The sequence below is a fragment of the Acipenser ruthenus genome, chromosome 23, assembly GCF_902713425.1.
Source record: "Acipenser ruthenus chromosome 23, fAciRut3.2 maternal haplotype, whole genome shotgun sequence".
In the NCBI taxonomy this organism is placed as follows: Eukaryota; Metazoa; Chordata; class Actinopteri; order Acipenseriformes; family Acipenseridae; genus Acipenser; species Acipenser ruthenus.
The window spans coordinates 17,727,729-17,752,661 of NC_081211.1; the positions used below are offsets into that span (position 1 = coordinate 17,727,729).

The 24,933-nt window shown below is 41.2% G+C and overlaps 1 protein-coding gene across 2 annotated transcripts; it reads left to right on the plus strand.

Annotated features, from left to right (window-relative positions):
* The first annotated feature begins 4,367 nt into the window (after positions 1-4,367).
* Positions 4,368-23,869, plus strand: LOC131699613 (uncharacterized). Of its 2 annotated transcripts, XM_058996728.1 has the most exons (8): positions 4,373-4,586; positions 11,125-11,430; positions 12,877-13,134; positions 13,359-13,616; positions 15,366-15,620; positions 22,294-22,389; positions 22,615-22,710; positions 23,155-23,869. In XM_058996728.1, the coding sequence occupies exons 1-8, from the start codon at positions 4,526-4,528 to the stop codon at positions 23,385-23,387; spliced, it is 1,563 nt and encodes a 520-aa protein (XP_058852711.1). In that variant the 5' UTR covers positions 4,373-4,525; the 3' UTR covers positions 23,388-23,869. The 2 variants fall into 2 exon arrangements, with proteins under 2 accessions (XP_058852712.1, XP_058852711.1); XM_058996729.1 differs by lacking the exon at positions 22,294-22,389 and having other exon boundaries at positions 4,368-4,586.
* The last annotated feature ends 1,064 nt before the right edge of the window (positions 23,870-24,933 follow it).

Here is a 24,933-nt window from a genome sequence, read left to right on the forward strand (position 1 = left end):
AGGGGATGGAGAATCGCAATCTACTCCTTTGCTTGGTTTGAGAGACAAGAAACTGGAAGGACTGGGAGAAAATAAGAAAAAGGATTTGTGATTGTTTTGTTTGTTTATTGCTGTTAGTAATTGTCTTTTGTTTTTGTAAATCACTAGACGGCTAACACGTATCCGGAGCTGTCGCCTTGGACCAGCACTACCTGGAACAACACTACACCACAGTCACTGTATATCACCCACCACGAGCACTACTGCACGCACCCAGGACTGGTGACCGTGTATTGTATTATTATGGGGAAGATAATGTGTGTTTATTATTTGGACTGCAATCCATTTATTATTGTTTCTTCTGTGCTTTATACATTGGTGTGTATTGCTGGAGGTTTATTGTTTGGTCGCCAAACCAGAAGTTTTAATTAAAAAAAAAAACTTTTCCAAACGTATTACAGTTTCCTGGTGTGATTATTTCTGCACTGCATCACCACTGCACCTGTTTCCAATCAGCAGCCACACTGCCTCTTACTAACTGTATAAAGTGCTATTATGTAAACATGAATTAGACAATTCGTGCAGAGCTTTGAAGGTCTTAGAGACATGGAGACAAACAACCTTGTTTATGGAATCTGAGGTAGAAATCAACAAAAAAGGAGCCTGTTGTATGTGATATTCGTTATTACATGTATTACACAGAAGCATACGGGACAGCAATAGAAATAAAGGGCCTAAAGCTACACAGGAATGAAGTTAAAGGTACTTTGAATGCTGTGCTTTTTAGTGAGCTTTAACATGAACAGTTTCATGAATATTAATCTTTATTTTACTCAGAACAAAAAACTTCAATCCACCTGTGAATGGGAGCCTCTGTCTGAAATTGTATTTGCTTTTGGAGTGTGTTTTTTTTTTTTTTTTTTTTTTAGCAACATCCGCATTTGAGGACGTGGTTTCCTGAGCTTGGCCCCTTGTGCAGAGCATTGCATTCAGTGTCTAACATTGATCAAAATATCCTACTGGCTTTATGTCTTTAAAAGTTTCAGTGATATATTTTGGAAAGATCAGTAGTTAAATAGTTTTTTCACTGCACTAGAAAATACCTTCAAATGTTTAAACCACTATCAGCAGGGTTGGCTTTTTTATATGGCACATTATTAAGCAGTTGTAAAGTACTGTAACCTGGACTATGAACATATTTTACATCAGCAACTACTGTACAAGTATCAGAAAAGCTCTTATTTAATTCACCATAAAGCACAAGACTATTCACCACTGATGATGGTCACACTACAGAGTGGTTATTAGCTTTTGGAATTAAACTGTACAAGATTAAAAGTAATGTTGAGTAAACTTTGAATATCTAACAGTATACCATATGTGAAAGACCCCTTAAAGGCCAGTACTGAAAAAGAAATCTGAATATTAGGCAAAGCCCTATAATACATCTAGATATTATGTGACAAACTAGGTTGAGCTTGTCACATGTAAACATTTAATAAGAAAAGTTTACTCGTTAAGAAAACAGCAATTTATTCTGTCATGCACGTAGAGCTTAATACCACCAGCTAGACTTCCTGTGTTGTCTATAGGTGTTAAAACTGTCACATTTGTTTTGCTCTGTGTTATTGCTATCACATTTGTTTGCAAGTTTCCCACAGTGGGACACACACATTACTTACAGCAGCAGGACTTCTGCCCTGCCACATATCTCCCCCTTGTGCAATGCACACATGGCTGCAATTGGCCACCTCCCCCCTTAAAACACCAACCCCGTCCCCCCTTGTCCGGTTTTATCTCTCCAGATTCTTGTGGGTGGGCTGGGGGGACGGTTAGTTGGGGTTGCTGTGGAGGTGGTCCCCACACCTCCTCCTTTGGCTGGGGGGGTCCCGGGCCTTGAAATGGGGGTACCCATCCCCTCGGGTAACCCCTGGGCTTTTATAAGGGACGTCCGTTTAACACCCGTGACTATCCCTTGCCTTCTGTAAAGGGGTGCCTGCTAACCCCTTTTGTGACCCCTGGACTTCTATGAGGAGGTGCCTGTTTAACACCCTTTCTACCCCTTTTCGGGAGAGCCTGTCAGCACAGCCAGGGGGATGGGACCCAGGCCCCTCCTGAAGTAGCAGACCGCTAGGTTACGGATGAAACCCTGGTTCCCTGAAAGACAAGACAACCACCAACCAATACTTTTGGGATATGGCTAGCATGGGTCAGGTATTCACTGAGCATTTTATATCAAAGCTGCCGATAGGCCGCTCCGGGAGTGACATCTTCGGTCCAGCCTACCGAGGGAATAAGTAGTCACTCCACGGAGCTCAAATCCTCTTTTGCATCAAACCCGCAAATGCGAGGTTTGGTGGTAATCTTCTCTTTCAGGAAACCAGGGTCACATCTCCATAATCTAACGTTCCCTTTCAATTCGAAGACGACCAACCAGTACTTAAAAGTATACCAAAGCCACCCTGACGGAGAGTGAGCGGACAGCAGATGAGGGATGTCTTGCTACTGCCAAACTAATGTTTGTGGTACGAGCGTGCAACCTCAAGGACCCTTGTGCCTAATGAAGGCATAGAGGGATCTACCACATTAAATCAGTAGAACCTGGTGAATGTATGTGGAGTAGCCCAGCTAGCCGCAGTACATATATTATTCAATGAGGCTCCTCTAAAGCATGCCCATGAAGTTGCCACTCCTCTAGTAGAGTGTGCAGCTACCCACCCAGGTGGGGGTAAGCTGGCATTATTATACGCAGTCGAAACTGTATCCATAATCCAGTGGGACCATTGCTGCTGAAGAGGGCTTGACCAATGGTCCTTTCACCATGACAGATGAAGAGCTGGTCAGACTGACGCCACGCTCTCATCCTATCTACATAACTTCTCAATACCCAAACAGGGCAGAGGGAATTCAATCTCTGGTCCGTCTCCTCCGCAAAGGGAGGGGGAAGGAAAGCCTCTAGTTCCACTGATTGATTCAATCAGTGGAACTAACAGGAAATGTGCACGGACCGAGCCTGTAGCTCACTGACCCACTCAGTGGAGATGATGGCTAATAGAAAGGCTGTCTTCATAGAGAGATATTTCAACTCTATGGCATGTATAGGCTCAAACGGGGCCATAGTAAGGCCTCCAATACCACGTCTAGACTCCATTCGGGAAAAACGTCCTTCTTAGGACAACGTATCTGCCGAGCACCCTTCAGAAAATGGGTCGCTAGTATATGAGCGCCTAGGGATACTGAGTAAATGGGGACATGACATGCACACTTTCAACGTAGAGGGGGATCTACCTGCCATAAGGGTGATTTTTTTTTTATACTGCAAGCAGAAAAACAATAGTAATAGACAACCTGTAGGGGCAGATTAAGCCGTGCACAGCGAGTGTGCGAGCCGTGGCCGCCCAGAGTACTCGTCTCAACAGCAGGAACAGCAGAAGCTGGGTCCCGCTGGAGGATACATCTCTCTCTCTGATATTTTTCAAAGCTGCCAAGGCAGAGGAAAAACAGAAAACACAGGCAGCAAGCTGCAAGATTACTAGAAGCAGACTACAGTCGCTAGGCGATGTAGGCTGTTGAAATAATATATTTTATTTTATTTTTAAAAAACGGTGCGCAGTTGCACAGCGTTTGCTCAGGCTTCAGCTGAGTTGTGATTCTGGGGAAGTGGCAAGCTGACTTCCAGCAAACCAATTACAAGGGAATTACATAAACTTGAAGAGATGGGCTCTTTTTATGAGACAATCTAACAACTGGAAGAGGTTAGTATATACCCACCTTACTTACCTGGTAGTGAGAGGCAAAAGAGGATTTGAGCTCCATGGAGTGACTACTTATTCCCTCGGTAGGCGGGACCGAGGACCCTATCGGGAGCTTTGGTATAAAGTGCTCAGTGAATACCTGACCTGTGGCAGGCATATCCGAAAAGTATTGGTTGGTGGTCATCTTTGAGTTGAAAGGGAACTTTTTTTGCATCACCTAGAACTTTAGGATTGAGATATAATTTTACAAAAAAAAAAATACATTAACATAATTTAGATCTTTTATTTAACATCACACGAATAAACTACAAAATGATTTTGCAAAAGTCTGCTGGAAGCCTTAAAACTAGTACAGTATCTCACGTTAGATTTTGAAATGTTTGTCAGTTTTTCGTTAAGTATATGGAATTCAATATGTTAACGTAACATTATTCAGCAGGTTTCATTCCACTTTATGAAGCAAAGTTAGTTCATTCTATAGGGTGATGCTATACCTTTGGCCATAGCTGTATGTGGAGATACACATGTTTAATTATGTGGTATGTGTTTTGTGATTATGTTGAAAGATACAGACTTTAGTGCTCATAAGAGAAAGGTTGCAAAATAGATTTGATGTGTTCCTCTTTTTCGCACTATGCAAATCTGCTTGGGGGAAATAAGGAGTGGCTTCAGCCAGTTACTTTGAAGAAACAACTAAAAAATATTCACTGCAATCATAAAACAGTTGAAGATTGCTAACAATACTGCAACTGTGGCCATCAACCAGAAAGCTGTGCTGGACCTGCTGTACAATGATAAACCTTAACAAATTCATTCCTTATTGGCTCTTCTTGTTTTCTTTAAATGCATACGGTAAGCAACTTATTTATTAATTATGTATCTAATCAGTTTAGAAACATGTTCAATAATCCAAAGAAAGTAATCATGATCTATATTTACTTGTACTTGTTTTGCATAACACACACATATACATTACATTGGTATAGCTAGCTATTAAGTTCCATTAAAAACAATGGTATTACAAATGCACTAGCACCTATTTAACATAGTTTTATTTTTATTATTATTACTATTTACAGCCCACAAAGCAGGGAGCAGATACTAAAAAGAAGCTTTCTGTCCATCTTTCACACTGCATAACGCACAAACTAAATAAGATATGGAGGTCATTGTCACACAGATAGACTAAAGCATATACAAGGAGTGTGGACAACGTTTGTCTTTTGACCTCCAGGTCAAGGTCACAGAATACCAAACTGATTCTCTCTTTTTGACATTCTTACAATATGAGTAGAATTAAGCAGTGAGGTAGTGTAATGACCCCTACTGGCCAAATAGGCACATTGTATGTGTGCATAAAAGACATGACTAGAAACCCCATTATGGGGCATTCCCCTTTAGTGAAACTGTAGCATGTCTGTCTGTAGTGCCAAGGGTCAATAGTTCAAATCCAGACCACAGTGAATGTAAAAATAAAATATAATTAATAAAATGCTTCACAGTACAAACTTGTTTCCTATTGCATTTGAAGTGAATCACAAGTAGGTCAAAATAGCCTCTGTTTTTACAGCAAGCCAAATGATCATTTAGAAATTGCATTTTAAGATATCTTGAGGTATTTAGAGATATCTGTAAATCATTTGCAGATATATTGAAATTAATTTGAGATATCTGTAAATAAGTCATTTTGAATATATCTTCATTTCATTTTGAGACATCTAAAAATGAAATAGAGAGATCTCAAATTTATTTACAGATACATTTAAATAATATGTTTTGCTAGTATGGTAAGCCAAACTGTCTTTTAGATATATCTCTAAATAACTTTCTGTTAATTTAGAGATATCTCTAAATTATTTAAAGATATCTCAAAATGATCAGGAAGTTATTGAATCACCTCGTTTTGATTTTCCACCTAACATAGATTATCTCTCACACCTTCAGTATAATTCTTATATATATATATATATATAAATGTATATTTTTTAAAATGTCTAATTTATTGAAAATTATACTAGTTTAATGTCCAGCCACATTGCGTGTGACGATGCTGCTCTTGGAGTTTGGAGACTGCTAGCAATACTGTAAATTTAAAAATAAAAAAACTGACCAAATATCTGTGCAACTGTTGCCATTCACTGAGTTTCAAGTTTTGAAACTTGCATTACAAAACCTATTTGCTTTCTACATTATCTCAATAGGACAAACACTTTCGTATATGAAAAGACGTTGCTATATAGCCTACTGTACCTGTTGCTTATGTGCATTTCAAAAACAAAATAAAAAGACGATCCATTACAAAATGATTCAGTACCATTTGCCAGTCAGCTTCCAGTTCTAGTGGGATTCTAGGAGATGGTAGATGCCAGATGGAACGTCACAGCACCAACTGTCAGTGCGTTTACATGACAAAGCGTTTTCCGAAAACTAATGTTTTAAGAAAACTGAATCAGAAAACCGATGTTCTTAAAACGTCACTTTTCTGTGTTTACATGATTAACGATAGAAAGTCTAATTAGAATTCACATGGATTGAAGTTTTCGGAAAACGCAGGATATTTTCGCATGCAAAGTACTGTAGTACCCAGTACGATTTGAACAGACCGGACATTTTTTCTGCTATAGAACCAATCCAATAACAAGTGCTTTATCGAAGTGTCAGGTCTTAAATTCAAAGATTACTATCCTATACCTCTTTACAGATTCCCCACAATGTGCAGTCAGTCTTTCCAACAGCTCATCCTGTTCTATATTACCAGTTTCTTTTGCAGACATTATTTTAAATTATCACGTAATTTTAAAGCTGGAAAACATGTGCTTCAGTATGGGCTATTAAAAAAATTCATACGGACAAATATTACTTAATCCCAAACATTATTATTATTACTATTATTTATTTCTTAACAGACGCCCTTATCCAGGGCGACTTACAGTCGTAAACAAAAATACATTTCAAGAATCACAGTACAAGTATTAATACAATTAAGAGCAAGATAAAATACAATGACTTCGGTTCTAGCAAGTACAATATGACAAAATACGATTCAATAACGGAGCAAATAGATCCATGCTGACTGACTTATTATTATTTTCTCTGTTTTCTAAAACCACGTGCAGGAATGAAGGTCAGAGTTTGCACATGTGCAGTACGCTATCAGAATAAGTTTTCAGAAAAGTGCGTTTACATGATATACATTTGGTTCGTTTTCGGAATTGAATCGGAAATTTCTAGGTGCTGTTTTCCGAAAACTGACCTAAGGAATATTCCGATACATTTTCCGAAAACTATGTTTACATGACTTTTGATATCGGAATTCTTAATATCGGAATTCTTATGCTCATGTAAACGCACTGTGTGCTTCAAACTTAAAAAGCAGCCAGTTCTGTACACGCAACTACCAAATCAGCCAATCCTGTCAGCTCCACTCATCAACAACAAGAAGCCAAGCAGTGTTTCCAGATCACAGGGTTTCCCTCCACATCCAGAGGAGTCGTAGTTTTTCTTCTCCCGCCAGCCAGCAGCCTGCAAGTGGTTTCTGGCGAAGCCGTGGACCAGCTCCAGGCTGTCCTGCAGTAGCCTGGCATGCTCCGGTCTGGGTGGTTCAGCGTAGGGGTCCAGCAGCCGACCAAACACTATCTCAGCAGGGCTGTGAAGTTCCTGGCCCAACATCAAGAGCGGGAGGGTGCAGGAGGTGGAGTCCGGTACTGCGGAGTGGAAGGCCAGGAGGATGAGGGGCAGTTGGACGCAGCTAAAAGATTAGAACACAAATACAGTCCTGTGCAAGACACCTTCAGTGTGCTTGGGTTTCAGGGCTCATTTCACTGTCTTTGGCTGTAGCAGGCATCCACACACACAGACACAGGCAGCTGGCAAGCAGGCTAGGAAACAGGGAAGATGAGGGAGACAGACGGTAACTTTCTAAAGATGGGGGTTTAGTTTCTCAAAGAATATTACTCCAGATCACATTAACATGGTTGTTAAAGAAAAAAAAAAAATGTAGTCAATAAAGTTACCAAAACAGAAATAAACAACACAGACATTTCATTTAGGGGTTTGTAAGTCATCCGAAGTTATTTCATAATTGTTTAAGAATCCATTTGTGTTTTTGTTTTTTTGAAAAAAAAAAAAAAAAAAAAAAAGTATAACAATTGGGAATGTTCTGTAATAATGTTATTTTAAAAAGTGCTGCTTACAGGGCTATGTGGGTTTGGCACATCACGTTATACCACAACAGAAACTCTTAACTTTACTTCTAATATCTTTTTTGTTTCAGTTACTGCAGAAAATATAAATGTGCCTGTATATGGAGCCCTGGGGGACTCTGTGTATCTGCACTTCAATACGACCTTGAACAGCAGTGTTGAGGTGGAATGGAAGCAGGGAGTCAATCGCATTGGTGTGTTTAAGAATAACAGAACGGCCTTTGATAATCCTTATAAAAACAGGGCTGAGATTTTTGCTAATGGAACCCTCAGACTGGACAGAACTCAGAAAAATGATTCAGGAGATTACTCTGTGGATGTGTTTAATACTGATGGAACTAACATATTTAAGGGAAGCATGCAGGTTTATATTCAAGGTGAGTTGCCACTTCTCAAGTTAAACATGTCTTAAACGAGTGCAGAGATAAATACCTTGATTTCTAATGTTTTAAGAGAAATTTAAACTATTATTTTAAACAGTGTAAAATAAATGGACATGTTATTTAAAAAAGTCAAATTGTCATTTAATTACTTCTTTTTCAGGTATGTATATGTTAGGACAAATACCAGCAGAAATGGTTACAAGTTTTACAAATCAAAGTCCTTTAACGTGGTTTTTATCTTGGAAACATATTTATAATAACTGCCGATCTTCTGCCTCAACTGAACCTGCAGGTTTCACACTGCTTTTCATGTGCAATCTCCAAAGGATATACAGTAGACACCCATGCAGCCCTAACTAAAAACAGCATATCATTAAAAAAATACTTCTTTATACAAAATTATGATGAACAATGATCATATCTACATACTATACCACGCTAAATGGCATTGTCCCTTTAAAAATATTAATACTTAGCTATTAGAGTTGTGAGCATGGGGATAAACTCCAGCTAACAATCGGTACATTTACTATTTAGAAATCTTGTCATAAACTCCTTTGAGATTTGAGTAACCTGATTTGTTGTATTCTGATCTGAAGACCAACAGTATAGAACAGTAGATAACTGATCTGCGTATCTGTATGGGTGCATACAAAAAAAGAAAGATTAGAGGTAAGTAAATGAACTCATTTATTCAAGAAAAAAAGACAATATGTACGGGTGAAGGTACTGTATATTATTGTATGTTTAAAAAAGGTGTGTGTGTGTGGGGGGGGGGGGGTAGATATAAATACATGTAAGTACCTTTCTATACAAATTCAGCACATCACCAACCACATTCTTCAATGTCAGCTTCCAGTTCTAGTGGGTTTCTATGAGATGGTAGATGCCTGCTGGAACGTCACGGCACCAACTGTCAGTGCGTTTACATGACAAAGCGTTTTCCGAAAACTAATGTTTTAAGAAAACTGAATCAGAAAACCGATGTTCTTAAAACGTCACTTTTCTGTGTTTACATGATTAACGATAGAAAGTCTAATTAGAATTCACATGGATTGAAGTTTTCGGAAAGCGCAGGATATTTTCGCATGCAAAGTACTGTAGTACCCAGTACGATTTGAACAGACTGGACATTTTTTCTGCTATAGAACGGAGACCAATCCAATAACAAGTGCTTTATCGAAGTGTCAGGTCTTAAATTCAAAGATTACTATCCTATACCTCTTTACAGATTCCCCACAATGTGCAGTCAGTCTTTCCAACAGCTCATCCTGTTCTATATTACCAGTTTCTTTTGCAGACATTATTTTAAATTATCACGTAATTTTAAAGCTGGAAAACATGTGCTTCAGTATGGGCTATTAAAAAAATTCATACGGACAAATATTACTTAATCCCAAACATTATTATTATTACTATTATTTATTTCTTAACAGACGCCCTTATCCAGGGCGACTTAGAGTCGTAAACAAAAATACATTTCAAGAATCACAGTACAAGTATTAATACAATTAAGAGCAAGATAAAATACAATAACTTCGGTTCTAGCAAGTACAATATGACAAAATACGATTCAATAACGGAGCAAATAGATCCATGCAGACTGACATCTTATTATTTTCTCTGTTTTCTAAAACCACGTGCAGGAATGAAGGTCAGAGTTTGCACATGCGCAGTACGCTATCAGAATAAGTTTTCGAAAAGTGTGTTTACATGATATACATTTGGTTCGTTTTCGGAATTGAATCGGAAATTTCTAGGTGCTGTTTTCCGAAAACTGACCTAAGGAATATTCCGATACATTTTCCGAAAACTGTGTTTACATGACTTTTGATATCGGAATTCTTAATATCGGAATTCTTATGCTCATGTAAACGCACTGTGTGATTCAAACTTAAAAAGCAACCAATTCTGTACAAGTAACTACCAAATCAGCCAATCCTGTCAGCTCCACTCATCAACAACAACAAGCCAAGCAGTGTTTCCAGATCACAGGGTTTCCCTCCACATCCAGAGGAGTCGTAGTTTTTCTTCTCCCGCCAGCCAGCAGCCTGCAAGTGGTTTCTGGCGAAGCCGTGGACCAGCTCCAGGCTGTCCTGCAGTAGCCTGGCATACTCCGGTCTGGGTGGTTCAGGGTAGGGGTCCAGCAGCCGACCAAACACTATCTCAGCAGGGCTGTGAAGTTCCTGGCCCAACATCAAGAGCGGGAGGGTGCAGGAGGTGGAGTCCGGTACTGCGGAGTGGAAGGCCAGGAGGATGAGGGGCAGTTGGAGGCAGCTAAAAGATTAGAACATAAATACAGTCCTGTGCAAGACACCTTCGGTGTGCTTGGGTTTCAGGGCTCATTTCACTGTCTTTGGCTGTAGCAGGAATCCACACACACAGACACAGGCAGCTGGCAAGCAGGCTAGGAAACAGGGAAAGATGAGGGAGACAGACGGTAACTTTCTAAAGATGGGGGTTTAGTTTCTCAAAGAATTTTACTCCAGATCACATTAACATTGTTCTTTCAGAAAGGAAAAAAAATGTATTCAATAAAGTTACCAAAACAGAAATAAACAACACAGACATTTCATTTAGGGGTTTGTAAGTCATCCAAAGTTAGTTCATAATTGTTTAAGAATCCATTTGTGTTTTTGTTTTTTTGAAAAAAAAAAAAAAAAAAAAAAAAGTATAACAATTGGGAATGTTCTGTAATAATGTTATTTTAAAAAGTGCTGCTTACAGGGCTATGTGGGTTTGGCACATCACGTTATACCACAACAGAAACTCTTAACTTTACTTCTAATATCTTTTTTGTTTCAGTTACTGCAGAAAATATAAGTGTGCCTGTATATGGAGCCCTGGGGCACTCTGTGTATCTGCACTTCAATACGACTTTGAACAGCAGTGTTCATGTGAAATGGAAGCAGGGAGTCTCACCCATTGGTGCGTTTAAGGATAACAAAATGGTCTTCACTAATCCTTATATAAACAGGGCTGAGATTTTTGCTAATGGAACCCTCAAACTGGACAGAACTCAGAAAAATGATTCAGGAGATTACTCTGTGGATGTGTTTACTACTGATGGAACTAACATATTTAAAGGAAGCATGCAGGTTTATATTCAAGGTGAGTTGCCACTTCTCAAGTTAAACATGTCTTAAACGAGTGCAGAGATAAATACCTTGATTTCTAATGTTTTAAGAGAAATTTAAACTATTATTTTAAACTGTGTAAAATAAATTGACATGTTATTTTAAAAAGTCAAATTGTCATTTAATTACTTCTTTTTCAGGTATGTATATGTTAGGACAAGTACCAGCAGAAATGGTTACAAGTTTTATAAAACAAAGTCCTTTAACGTGGAAACATATTTATAAAAACTGCTGATCTTCTGCCTCAACTGAACTTGCAGGTTTCACACTGCTTTTCATGTGCAATCTCCAAAGGATATACAGTAGACACCCATGCAGCCCTAACTAAAAACAGCATATCATTAAAAAATACTTCTTTATACAAAATTATGATGAACAATGATCATATCTACATACTGTACCACGCTAAATGGCATTGTCCCTTTAAAAATATTAATACTTAGCTATTAGAGTTGTGAGCATGGGGATAAACTCCAGCTAACAATCGGTACATTTACTATTTAAAAATCTTGTCATAAACTCCTTTGAGATTTGAGGAACCTGATTTGTTGTATTGTGATCTGACGACCAACAGTATAGAACGGTAGATAACTGATCTGCGTATCTGTATGGGTGCATACAAAAAAAGAAAGATTAGAGGTAAGTAAATGAACTCATTTATTCAAGAAAAAAAGACAATATGTACTGGTGAAGGTACTGTATATTATTGTATGTTTAAAAAAAGGTGTGTGTGTGTGGGGGGGGGGGGGGGGGTAGATATAATTAAATGTAAGTACCTTTCTATACAAATTCAGCACATCACCAACCACATTCTTCAATGTAAATGCTGCATTAGGATTTCCAGATCTGATTGCATGTGATCGAGTTACTGAGGAATCATAATGTACTGACTCCTGAATGGATTTGATATCGGCTTGTCATTCAACCTGAAATTACCTCAGCAGTGAAGATAGGGAGAGGCAATCCATAGCTTTCATGCTTTGTTGTACTGTTCAAATCTTTATATTCCTACACGTCCTTCAACATTTATCAAAAAGTACAGGGTTGATAATCGTCTATTATTTTAACATTAAGTGCCATATAGTAGATGCCTAGAAAGCAGATAGATTCAAAAGTAGATAGATTCATTTCCTGATTTGTTTAAATGTGAACAAGAGCTGCTATTGGAATTATATTGTATACTACATGGATCTTAACTTCATTAATACTGTATGTAGCCTGGTTACATCAAGGATAATAAGGGTGGTTAAAACAAAGGTAAAAGGTGACAAGCGGGAATGCAAACCTGTTGAAGTAAACAGTTTAAATGTGGCACCCTACACCACTGATGCCAAATGCATTTTCCCTGTGTGGTGTTGGAAGTGGGTTTGGGGTGTTTTAACATGATGTAAATCCTAACTGAAAAGCCCCTCTTTTTCAGAGGCTGTCTCCCAGCCTGTGGTACACTCCACCTGTCTGTCCCATGGGAAGGTGCTGCTGGTCTGCACAGTGGATAAAGGGGATAATGCTTCATTTAACTGGAGTTTAGAAGGAGTGCCACTGAATACCAGTCTTGCTTACTTTAGTGATGAAGAACATGTTGTAATATTGAAGAAGCATGTCTCTGGTAATCTTGTCTGCATTGCTACAAACCAAGTCAGCACAAACCAGAGTGACTCTGTGATACCAAACTGCTCAGGTAGGAAAAAAAAACATGTTATTTGTCTTGCCTTGCTTTATATAGAGCTGCCTTGTTGTTTCTATATCAGACACATCAACAATTATTAACAAATTAAAAACAGTGTATAGGTAGTAGACATTTTAGGACTGTGTTATTTTTTAAGACTCAAGCACAGTGTGCCTACTTTTGAGATACAAAATCATTAAAAGAAATGTATACATAAACAGGCCACTCTCTTTCAGAGCCTGTCTCTAAGCCTGTGGTACACTCCAGCTGTCTGTCCCATGGGGAGGTGCTGCTGGTCTGCACAGTGGATAAAGGAGATAATGTTTCATTTAACTGGAGTTTAGATGGAGTGCCGCTGAATACCAGCCTTGCTTATTTCAGTGATAAAGAACACATTGTAATATTGAAGAAAAATGTCACTGGAGATCTTGTCTGCATTGCTAAAAAACAAATCAATGAAGAGAAGAGTGATTTTATGAAGTCAAACTGCTCAGGTAAGAAATGATTTAATGTTTAAATCTGCCTCTCCTTGTATCAGCATTAGTTTGCCTTGTGTATTCATACAATTGTTTTTTTTCTCCTTGTATTTAAAGTGACTTTAGAATTTGCTTTTCATTCTGTAGAGCAGACAGTTTAGCAGAAATGAACTTATTCACCACAACACCTTATCATCAGTTTCATTTTTAATAGTGTGTCCACTTCTTTATTTTATGTTTCAACATCTCAAGCTCTAATCTTCTGCTGAACACTAATATTTGTATGGTAGGAGAATGCTCTTCTTAGGACGCTGGATTGAATAGTGCCATAAAATAAGAAAATAACTCTGATCATAACACAGTTCTGTAATTTTTAAATCAAACTGAAAGGTATCATTTAAAACAATCTGCTGACTCAAGATGGTGTGTTAGGATTGCATACTGTAATGAAGCATTGAAGGGATTAGATCACTACAACCAGTTAGGTGTGTATCATGTTAATTTGCCATGAGGGTTCATCACCATTTTACTTGATTTATGAAGTCTGCTAATTATTCTGTACTGGTGCTGCCTGTTGAAATGATCTATACTGATATCTAACATATTTATTAGATTGTTACGCTTCTGATATATTTTTATTTAAATCACATAAACTGTGAACTATATGAAGCCCACCAGGTTCATAGTATGTACAGGCAGTACTTCTAGGCTACATGTCCTTTCACCAAATAAGGTTTGTATGTTAAATAAGATCTCTGACTTCAGTTCAAAAATGCAGTTACTCTCACACTTTGGGTTTCCCCTTCCAGTGAACAGAGGTCGACACTTGATATAGAGACCTATTATGATACACAACAATAGCACCGCACCACCACACGAAAGGGCAGTTTAAACTGTTGCACGGAGCAATGGTGAGTGGTAAGTGTAGTGCTTCATGACAGCTCGGGGAGCGCCATGATACTCAAAGGGAGTTAAAGGGATAGAACAAGAGTCTTGCTCTCAGCGATGGAGAACCTCATTGCTGAAGGCTGGTCCGGTGACCCAAGACCCGAAAACACATAGATAGAATCCCCACTCTGCGGAGAGCTGCTTACATGGTGGCTTGGGAGCGGAGCTACCCATAAGGGATTGAAGGGACACAGGACCCGACTCTCGGAGAGCCGCTGCAGCTGAGCGACTCGGGCATCGAGTTACCCACCGGCACCGAATGAACTTCTGAAGGAGAGCCTTGAAAGGGAAAAAGTTAGAGGGACTCTGGATCGTGGAACAGAGCTTACAGGAGTCCTGGAGCTAAAAAGAAAGAAGTAGAGAGATTAGAAAGAGATAGAAGGACTGCGAGACAGACTTCACGTCGACAGCTGAGAAGGAGAGAGAGACCAGTGCAGGGCTGCTGAATCATAAACGAGAAGGGGAGGAGGTTGGGTACGAAAACAAACAAACGCTAGAGAAGGCAGAAGTGGAAACAGGAGCCTTATATAGAAGAGGGAGAGTGATTGACAGGGAGATTAGAGATAGGGGAAGGATAGACGCAACTCACCAGGTTTACACTTAACCATTTTTTTATGTCTTTATTTTTGCTTTTTCAGGGTACTATATGCATTTTTATGTGTTTACCAGCAATTTCAAACAGGTTAAAAAATATCAAACTACCAAGAAATAACAAATCTAGGTAACAACAGAAAGACTGCATGGTCAAGTCAAACCCATTCATCAGAACCTGCACGGAGAACAGCTTGTCACTAACTTGAATCTATTTCTCTGTACCAGGTTCTGAACCCAAGATGAATCCAACATCTACGTCCAATCTAGAGACCCAGTTCCATTGCACCCTGGAGAATGGGACCCTTATCAAATTATCTGGGGGCAAAGAAGGAGAGGCTTTTCAGTTCTTAATCAATAAGAGCATGATAATAACAAACTATACAAATGGGTTTGCATTTTGCAGTCTACAAACCTGCTCTTCAAATTGCTCTGGTAATTTAACCACAGAGCCTGGTGATGCCAGTAATGCAGAGGATGCCGGTACTTTATTTCTTTATTTATTCATTTCAGTGAATATTGATTAGGTAGCATTTACTGTATGGATTAGTCATTTACAGATGTGTTGGAAGTCACCTACAGTAGCCTATTTAAGAAATCAAACAGATGTAACATTGCATACACATCTATTGACTGTCTAAATATCTTAAAGATAATGTTTAAGTTTTACATTCTCAAATGTATTTAAGTATTCAGTTCAATGCAATTATATAGAAATGAAGATACACAGCAAATGTACTGTTGTAAAGGTTCACAGATGTTTGTGACATTTCATATCACATACGTTTCATTAGGTCACATCACAGACACTATTTTAGACATCAGTTTTAAATGTTAGCTTGCGTGGTTCAGGGGGCGTGGAGCTGGGTGCTTCCAATCCTTCAATCTCCCAATTTTCTAATTTCCTCTTAATTAGCATCTATTTTCTATTTAAGCCCTGATCACCTGCACATTTTCTGTCTAGTGTTTCGTTTTTGTAGCAAACGCTCAGACGCCGTCGTTTCGTGCTCCACCGCTAAATATCTAAACTTCGTTGCCTCGCTCTGCAGGTCATTTCTCTGCACAGCGTTGCCAAGATATATTATCAATCATTTTCCTACCTGCTCAGGTGATCCTTCTTTTCAGACAGCGTCTCTTTTCGGCTTCAAGAGCTCCAACGTTTGTCTTTCCTGTTCCATCCAGCAACAGCGCCGTTCAAGAGCAGCGTCATTACTTAACCTGTCTGCAACTTTATCAGAAAGACTGGTCCTCTGCTAAACTTTCAAGCTCCTTCGACAAGACATCGACATTCACGTTGTCAGCGATTGCCTTACTTTAAATCTATTAAATCCACCTTTAAGCTTTGGCTGCGGAATCTTTCTTTACTCCTCGCCCGCAATCAGACGCCCCTCCCCCCGCTCCCACAGAGCCAGCACAATTACCGTTCCATCGGAAGATCCTGCCCTGGACCTCCATTAGCTACGTTCAACCTTTTAAAAGACGTATCCTGCCCATTTCAACCAGTGGCGGCTCGTGGTTTGACTGGTCACAACATGTTCCAACGACAGTGCTGCACTGCAACTTTTCCACCGGCGCCTTACAGCCCATGGTTACCACGGCAACGCCCTCATTTGAGTGACTGCGGGGAGCGGTTTGTTGCGATGGTGACCAGGCAGCTTCATCAGGCTCTGAGTGCTCTGTGACTCAGTACTGCTGTCTTCCGGCTTCCTGTTGCTGCGCTTTCACAACTGGTGGAGACGAATTCAACGCGCCGAATCATGACCTCTAAGTACTGCGTTTACTTATTTATATACATGACTAACTGTCCTAACATCTCTAGAACATTTATTATTTAAATCTAAGGGAATAAGCAAATGTTGTTCTACATAGACAAGGATTTTAATCGTAATAACTTCATAGATTCTACCCTGCTTCACTCAAGTCAATGGTTTAATTCCAATCATAACCTCTGGATGGCAGTATAATACCACAAGTTCTCTCTCTATATATTAAACGAGTTTGGTATCGCTGCGAAGCTCGGACACTACTGCTTTTCTATTTATTCTCGCAGTTATTCTCGGAGTTCCACTCCTGCCTCATCCTTTGTCTATCTATATCAACTGACATTCTTCAATTTCAACTCTACCTACCACCCCCACCCTTCGAGGACATGCTCATGAAGCCACGCACTTGTCGGCTTTCTGTGATGCTCCGAATCTACCGTCACATTAACTTCCAGCTTCCCTGCACCAGGCTTCCATCCCAGTGACCTCTTCCTGTTCCCGGATTCGTGCTTCCTCATCTGGCTTCTCTCCTTCAAACCGACACATTTCACCAAGGCACTTTATTCAACCTTCAAGTTTTCATTTCAGCAACGTGAGCTGCCAGTCAGAAACGGAAACCATGTCCTACAACTATCATCATTTCAGTCAAGTGTCCTCCTACCCTGCGATTAGACAATACACTCAGACTGCTTCCGACCAAATCAATAGATTTTGCAATAGCCTCAGAGCAACGCATTCTTTATCCTCTCAGGTTCTACAGCGGCCTCAGCTATGCATTCTTCATCTCTGGCTTTATCTAAATCACTTTTCACTCAAAGACCAATATCCACCGCATTCAGCAGATCTCTGTGCTCTACAGCAGACCACCACACTACCGATGGCAGTCCACCGTTCACCATTACAGATCACTGCTTCAGCGTGTCTCTGCGCTCTGCAGCAGACCACCACACTCTTCCAATGGTAGTCCACCATTCACAATAACAAATCACTGCTTCAGCAGATCTCTCTTTCTGCAGCAGACCACTGCTCATCATTGACCGCGCTTCATCGTTACTTCTTCAGATCTCTGCACCATTCAGCAGATCCCGTCATCTCTGTTAATTGCTCCTCACTGCAGCAGATCTCTGCTTCCTCTTCAGATCTACTCACTATTATAGCATGCAAAGTTGCTTTAGTTTACAGTTTAAATCTGTACCTGCACTACTCCAGAGCTTCCAACGCTTCCGTTTTCCTCCAATATGCAGATCACGGCAGCATTCCACAATCAAGGCTAATGCTAATCCCCATCTAATCAAAATACGAGGTGCTTGACCTTCTCAGCAATCTATTCGGATGTCCTCACATCCTCTCAAATATTACAGCATTAATGCATGGTGAGAGACGTGGTATGAGACTGGAAATCCGTCTTGATTATGAGTTGAGGAGTTCCACTACTAGGAGAATGACTGGAGTTGTGAAACCCAATCTCTGAACGTGAGTTCACCTTTTCCATTTCAAGCAGACAGGATAGTAGCAGACCGCTGATCGATCCTGTATTAACTAACACATAGGATGGTCGACATCTCCTCTCTTCCCTTGTTTCCTGAAAATGGAGCACAAAGGGTGCTGAGCTTCCCCAGCAGTCAATTTACAATGTTCGTTCAGTTCCAGCCGCTACCTCAACCCTCAATTCCAGCTCCCCTTCGGCCTCTACTTTGGGTATCCAAGTTCCGTCAGCTGGTCCCGTCTGCTGCCCCCCCCTCCAGACTCCCCAGCTTCATCAGCTGCTATTTGACTGAATCCTACTCTCAGTAACCTGCTTCAATCTGCTCCGCATTTCATGTCTGCATCCCTCGCCCTTCTTCGAGAGCTTCATATTCGACAGCTTGATCAGTGTGTTCAGCCTTCTGTTCCCAGAATCAGATTCATCCTATTCCTTCAAACAAACCAGATCCTGGCTTTCATCATCCATGGTAGGGATTCTCTCTCTCTTCCCCCCCCCCCCCCCCCCCCCCCATTTTCTCCATACCAGCAGTTCGCCTGACCCTCCGTGAGATTCTTAAGAGCCTTCCCTTCTGCCTCCCCTTCCCGCCTGTCTACATCAATGAACATTCTCTGTTTGCTCATTCTACTCTTCGGAAACGCCATTTCACCCCATACAAGGATCTACCTATGGAGATCATCTGCATCTGAGCCCTCTTCTGTCTTCTCAGGAGCTCAGAATCCACAGTTTCTTCTACTTCTAATTTTACTCCATCATTCAGTTGTGTACCTCCACGACGGATCCATTTTAGCGTGGTCACTTCATTCAGCGGTCAAGCAGAGTCCCCTATCTGCCCATTCTTTTCAATGTCAAGGTATTTCTTTGCATCTCAGCCTTCTTCAGTCTCCTCAGAACTCGAAGTTTCTTCTGCTTCTAATTTACTTCATCATTTGGCCGTACCTCCAAGATGGATCAATTTCAGCATGGTTTGTTCGTTCAGCTGTCAAGTAGAATCCACTATCTTCCCTTCTTTTCAACATCAAGGTATCTCCCCAGCAAGAAACCTTAACCCCCCCCCCCCCCCCTGCCCCCTAGACCCTCGGTTCATCGATTCCTCTCACTCCTATCATCTCTCATCGCTGGTTCTCAACCCACCTCTCCACCCTCCAGAACAAGCCTCCTTCCTCTACCCCCCCTAAGGACCCTCAGTTAATTGATTCCTCTCGCTCCTATCATCTCTCATCACTGGTTCTCAACCCACCTCTCCACCCTCCAGAGCAAGCCTCCTTCCTCTACCCCCCCCCCCCAAGGACCCTCAGTTAATTGATTCCTCTCGCTCCTATCATCTCTCATCACTGGTTCTCAACCCACCTCTCCACCCTCCAGAGCAAGCCTCCCTCCTCTACTCTACCCCACTCCTCGGATCACTCGTCACTGGATCTCGACCTACCTCGCCTCCAGAGCACGCCTCCCCTACCCCACCCCCCAAATCATTCTGTAGGCACAGCCCCCTCTACTGCAAGGGCCAACATCAATCACAGTCAGATCATGAGTGTGGGGAGTTGGCCCTCTTCTGCAGTGGATTCTTTCATTCATTCATTCTCCTCTCATAAAGTTGCAGCCCATTTTAAAATCGCTAGCATGCCCGGAGTGGGGGCTACCTGTCTGCCGGAGCCACCAGAGGTTTTCCCCTAATCGGCCTCAAGGGGTTTTTTCCTCTCCACTGAGCGGCAGGTATACACATAGTCGCATCCTACTAACAAATTACTAATCTCCCTCTGTTTGTCCTGTTGGTCCTTCTGGTCTTTTGTTTATGTTATGCGTAGGCATGTACTGTCTCTTGTTTGTCGCACGGTGTGGGAGTTTTCGTGAGGTGCCGGGGGTCCATCCTTTGGGGGGCAAGTGAGTCTCACTTCCCCGACCTCAGGGCTAGGCATCCGCCTCCCTTACCTTCAGGGGGGTTCTCACCATGTGAGTCAGAGCGGACCCCCGGCCAAACTCTGTCCTGTCGCAGCTCCTGCGCTCATCTTGCCTTACTCGAGGCTCTGTTCTATTCTGCCTCTCTTTCAGGACGTGGTCACTCGTGCTGAGTCCTATACTAACCTCAATGCTTTGTCCTTATTTCCGGTCCCAGGCAGCGTGACGTCTCGGCCTATCAGGGGTTTTACGAGCGCCTCTTACAGAAGTCTCAGATGCTGGGTACCTCTCCAATCTCCTCTCGAGGGGCGGCTTTTCGAGTCATAACCCTCATTAGTGTTTTCGGTTGCTGGGTCCTCTGCCCCTGGGATGTGTCGGCATCGTCGCCCTCAGTCAGCGACCTCTTTTCTATCCTGTCCTCGATTGCTGGGTCCTTCGCCCCTGGGATGTGTCGGCATCGTCGCCCTCAGTCAGCGATCATCTTGTCTATCTCATTTCGGTTGCTGGGTCCTCTACCCCTGGGATGTGTCGGCATCGTCGTCCTCAGTCAGTGACCACCTTCTGTCCTACTAACAGCTCCTTGCTGCTTCTTCTGCCTTACTCTTCAACCCAGCTCACGCCCCGTGAAATGTTAGCTTGCGTGGTTCAGGGGGCGTGGAGCTGGGTGCTTCCAATCCTTCAATCTCCCAATTTTCTAATTTCCTCTTAATTAGCATCTATTTTCTATTTAAGCCCTGATCACCTGCACATTTTCTGTCTAGTGTTTCGTTTTCCTCCTCCTCCCCTCCTCCTCCTTCTTACATGCCTTCGCATCGGTCGTCTCTGGGGGGCAAGTGAGTCTCACTTCCCCGACCTCAGGGCTAGGCATCCGCCTCCCTTACCTTCAGGGGGGTTCTCACCATGTGAGTCAGAGCGGACCCCCGGCCAAACTCTGTCCTGTCGCAGCTCCTGCGCTCATCTTGCCTTACTCGAGGCTCTGTTCTATTCTGCCTCTCTTTCAGGACGTGGTCACTCGTGCTGAGTCCTATACTAACCTCAATGCTTTGTCCTTATTTCCGGTCCCAGGCAGCGTGACGTCTCGGCCTATCAGGGGTTTTACGAGCGCCTCTTACAGAAGTCTCAGATGCTGGGTACCTCTCCAATCTCCTCTCGAGGGGCGGCTTTTCGAGTCATAACCCTCCATTAGTGTTTTCGGTTGCTGGGTCCTCTGCCCCTGGGATGTGTCGGCATCGTCGCCCTCAGTCAGCGACCTCTTTTCTATCCTGTCCTCGATTGCTGGGTCCTTCGCCCCTGGGATGTGTCGGCATCGTCGCCCTCAGTCAGCGATCATCTTGTCTATCTCATTTCGGTTGCTGGGTCCTCTACCCCTGGGATGTGTCGGCATCGTCGCCCTCAGTCAGTGACCACCTTCTGTCCTACTAACAGCTCCTTGCTGCTTCTTCTGCCTTACTCTTCAACCCAGCTCACGCCCCGTGAAACATTCATGAAGATCACAGGAGATTTCAAACAACAATTAGTTCTGTACCTCCAATATTGAGATTTTTGTGTTATGTTGTCTCTGTTGATCTTCTGGTTTTGTCTTTAACTGGCTGTGATCTTGCTTGCATTGCTGTGGAGATACTTTGTGAAAATGTGACCATTCAACTCCTCTGGCTTCACCTGCTAATAAATTACTATAGTATATAATCAGGTGGAGTTATATTTAATATTTATATTTCATATTTCCTAGTGCCTTGACATATGTTTGTGGTGAAGCTATTTTGTGATCATCATTCCTCTCCTGTATGTGTCTTTTATGACCTGACCTGTACAGACATTTTTCTTTCTTCGTCTTACTCACTTTAAATGCACCTCTGCAAACCCACACCAACATACAGTATTGATAACTGACAATTTGGTAAATACTTAGCGCAGACACAATGTCTACCAGTTAGGACAGAAAGGCTTAATAAGTGTATTAACATATTGAAAAACATTATAAGCATACGCATTCAATATTTTTATTTATTTACAGATATTCTTAAATATGTCCTTGGTGGAAGTGCTCTTCTTGTGATCGTCATGCTTTCATTTACACTCTTGTGCATGTGTAAGAATAAAAAAGGGAAGGGTGAGGTTTTTTTTTTTTTTTGCACAACAACGCATCCTGATTTGAAGGTTTCTTGCCATGTTGCAAAAAAGTGCTAGACAACACCCACATGTGTCTTTTGAGGCCTGTTGTGCCTCAGATACAGATAGAATCAAATCTTCCTGGCTAAGCATTAAAAAAAAATTCTTAGTTTTTCTTTAAAAGAGAGAAACACAAGATAATAGTTTCTTCTTCTTTGTTATAAAGAGAATGCCCATTCGGTGATTACACAAAACAGGAGTGATGAACAGCACGTTTCCCTATCCACAATGATACCAGAGACTGCAAGCACAGCAATCCAAGGCAAGTATCTCTACAGGTCACTTTTTCACTTGTATACATGTGTATGTTAATCTAAACGAGTGGACGGGTGGTGAGGATTTGAAAACATATAAACTAACGATGTATTGCTTGAACAATACGCCTAGATGCTTTTCTTTCCATCTTTTTGTGTTACCGTTGGAGGATACAATCAACAAAAACATTACCCAAACAATACACTCTTAAAGACTCCACTGTTTTCACAAAACTATCATTCCTTTGTGAAATTCTATGAGCTCTTATTTAAGTCACATGTTTCACACAACTCATACAGTTCTTATACACTCATCATAAAAAAGCAGAACTGTGAACTTTTTTTCTCAGTATTTCCAGTGGTCAGCTTTTAACAGTGTGTCAAGAGTTTTTCACAGAATGGTTCACTGGAAGTTATTTGCTTTTATATCTATGTTTTTTTTTTTTAAACAGATGACCAGGTTTATACTCAGGTTGTTAATAAAGGTGGAAAAAAGAAATCCAAATGCAAGCCTAAAGAGGACGGTGAGCTGGTTTACGCCCAGGTTGTTATAAAAGAAGGCAAGAAGAAACCTATTCATGACGAATCTGTGGTTTATGATGAAGTTAAGGAGAAAGACAAGAATAATCAACAACAGGATGACAGCGTGGTTTATGCTGCTATTAACAAACGAAGAAATATATAATTGAAGGCATTGTTTTATATATATATATATGTATAGAGAGAGAGAGAGAGAGATGTGTGTGTATCTGTAAGGAATAAACCACGACAGGCTGTTCAGTTCTCATGAAATATATACACGCATGGATGGTGATTTTTTTGTTTCTTAGTTCTTTGCATAATAATGAAAACATTGTGTTTTAATGTTTTGATAAGTCAGTTTTAACTTTCTTTGGCTTTAAGTTTAGGAGCTTCTATTCAGTTCTAGTTGCTGTTTTGTTTTTACATATAAAGTTTGTATCTAAAATATGCAAAGCAATTGCATTAAGTGTATTAATAAAGTTTTTTTTATTTTCATTTTTCTTTTTTTTAAGTAGATGTGTTTCCTAATGTGTGTTGTATACTTTTCTGTTATTTTCTGAAGTTGATTGCTGTAAAATAATACTCCATTGCAGTCACACATTTGTAATTTAAACTTGGTTATATTAAACATGGTTGACTATGACATCTCAATAGATTTATTCAACATGATCTGAACAGATCATTCTAAAGTGATCACACTTATTTGTTGTAGGTTGTACATGGCTACAACCTTTATGTATAGTAATAGTATTAAGATAATTGAGACAGTATAATGACAAGACCTCTCAGACTCCCCAAATCCTGACTGGGGTTCTGGAGCTCGCATCGGCTTCTTCACCTTCTTCCGGGGATGGCTGCTCCTCCCCTTCTTCCTCTTCGGCGCAGGTGGCAACTCCACCTCACCCTGACCGGGGCAGCACACAATATATTGCCTAGGCTCTGCATCAGCGAGGGTCCAACCTTGGTCCTCGAGGCAGGTGAGGAAGGTGTCCCGGTCTGTCTGCGGCAGCCTTCAGATGGATTCATTCCTCCATCGACTCCACCTCACCGACTGAAGGCCTTCATGAAGAGTGGGTCTTCGTAGGGGCACACTAAAGTACAGCTTGTCTACTGTAAGCAACCAGTTGCGCAACTGCTTGCAGAAACGTCCGCATAGAAATGATTCAGCTGCACGCAATCAAGCTGAGCAACTGATTGTTCTGGTGTGGACCCTGCTTTAGAATTGACTGAAAAAGAAAGTGAACACATTAAATTCATTTTTACTATTGGCAACCAGTTAGCTACTGTGGTCACTAGCCAAATACCGCTGGAATGAACTATAACAATTTTTTAAGTCCCTCTAAAACTGCACCACAAATGCGCACCACCATCTTTCACTTTCTGTTTGTATTTTTTAATTTGGAGAGGATGTAGGCCTAAAACAGATGCATGTCATCTTTATGTATAATGCATTGAGTCCAAAGTAAAACAACTCAATAAATGGAAGTGGCTGCCTCTATGTTTAAGTCAGCACCAGTGTTTGTTCTTCAGTACTTATTTCCATTCAACCATCATCATTAACTGCTTACTCCTTTACAGGGTTGCAGTGAGCCGGAGCCTAACCCGGCATACACAGGGCGCAAGGTGAGACTACACCCTGGACGGGATGCCAGTCCATCGCAGGGCACCACACACACACTGACTCACACACAGGGCAATTTAGAGCGACC

Excerpts from the sequence above, each read along its gene's own strand:
- LOC131699613 (XM_058996728.1), top strand. The coding sequence starts at position 4,526 with ATGATAAACCTTAACAAATTCATTCCTTATTGGCTCTTCTTGTTTTCT. Across the intron at positions 4,587-11,124 it reads GTTTTCTTTAAATGCATACG|TTACTGCAGAAAATATAAGT; the intron begins GTAAGCAACTTA and ends TTTTTGTTTCAG. Across the intron at positions 13,617-15,365 it reads TATGAAGTCAAACTGCTCAG|GTTCTGAACCCAAGATGAAT; the intron begins GTAAGAAATGAT and ends TCTCTGTACCAG.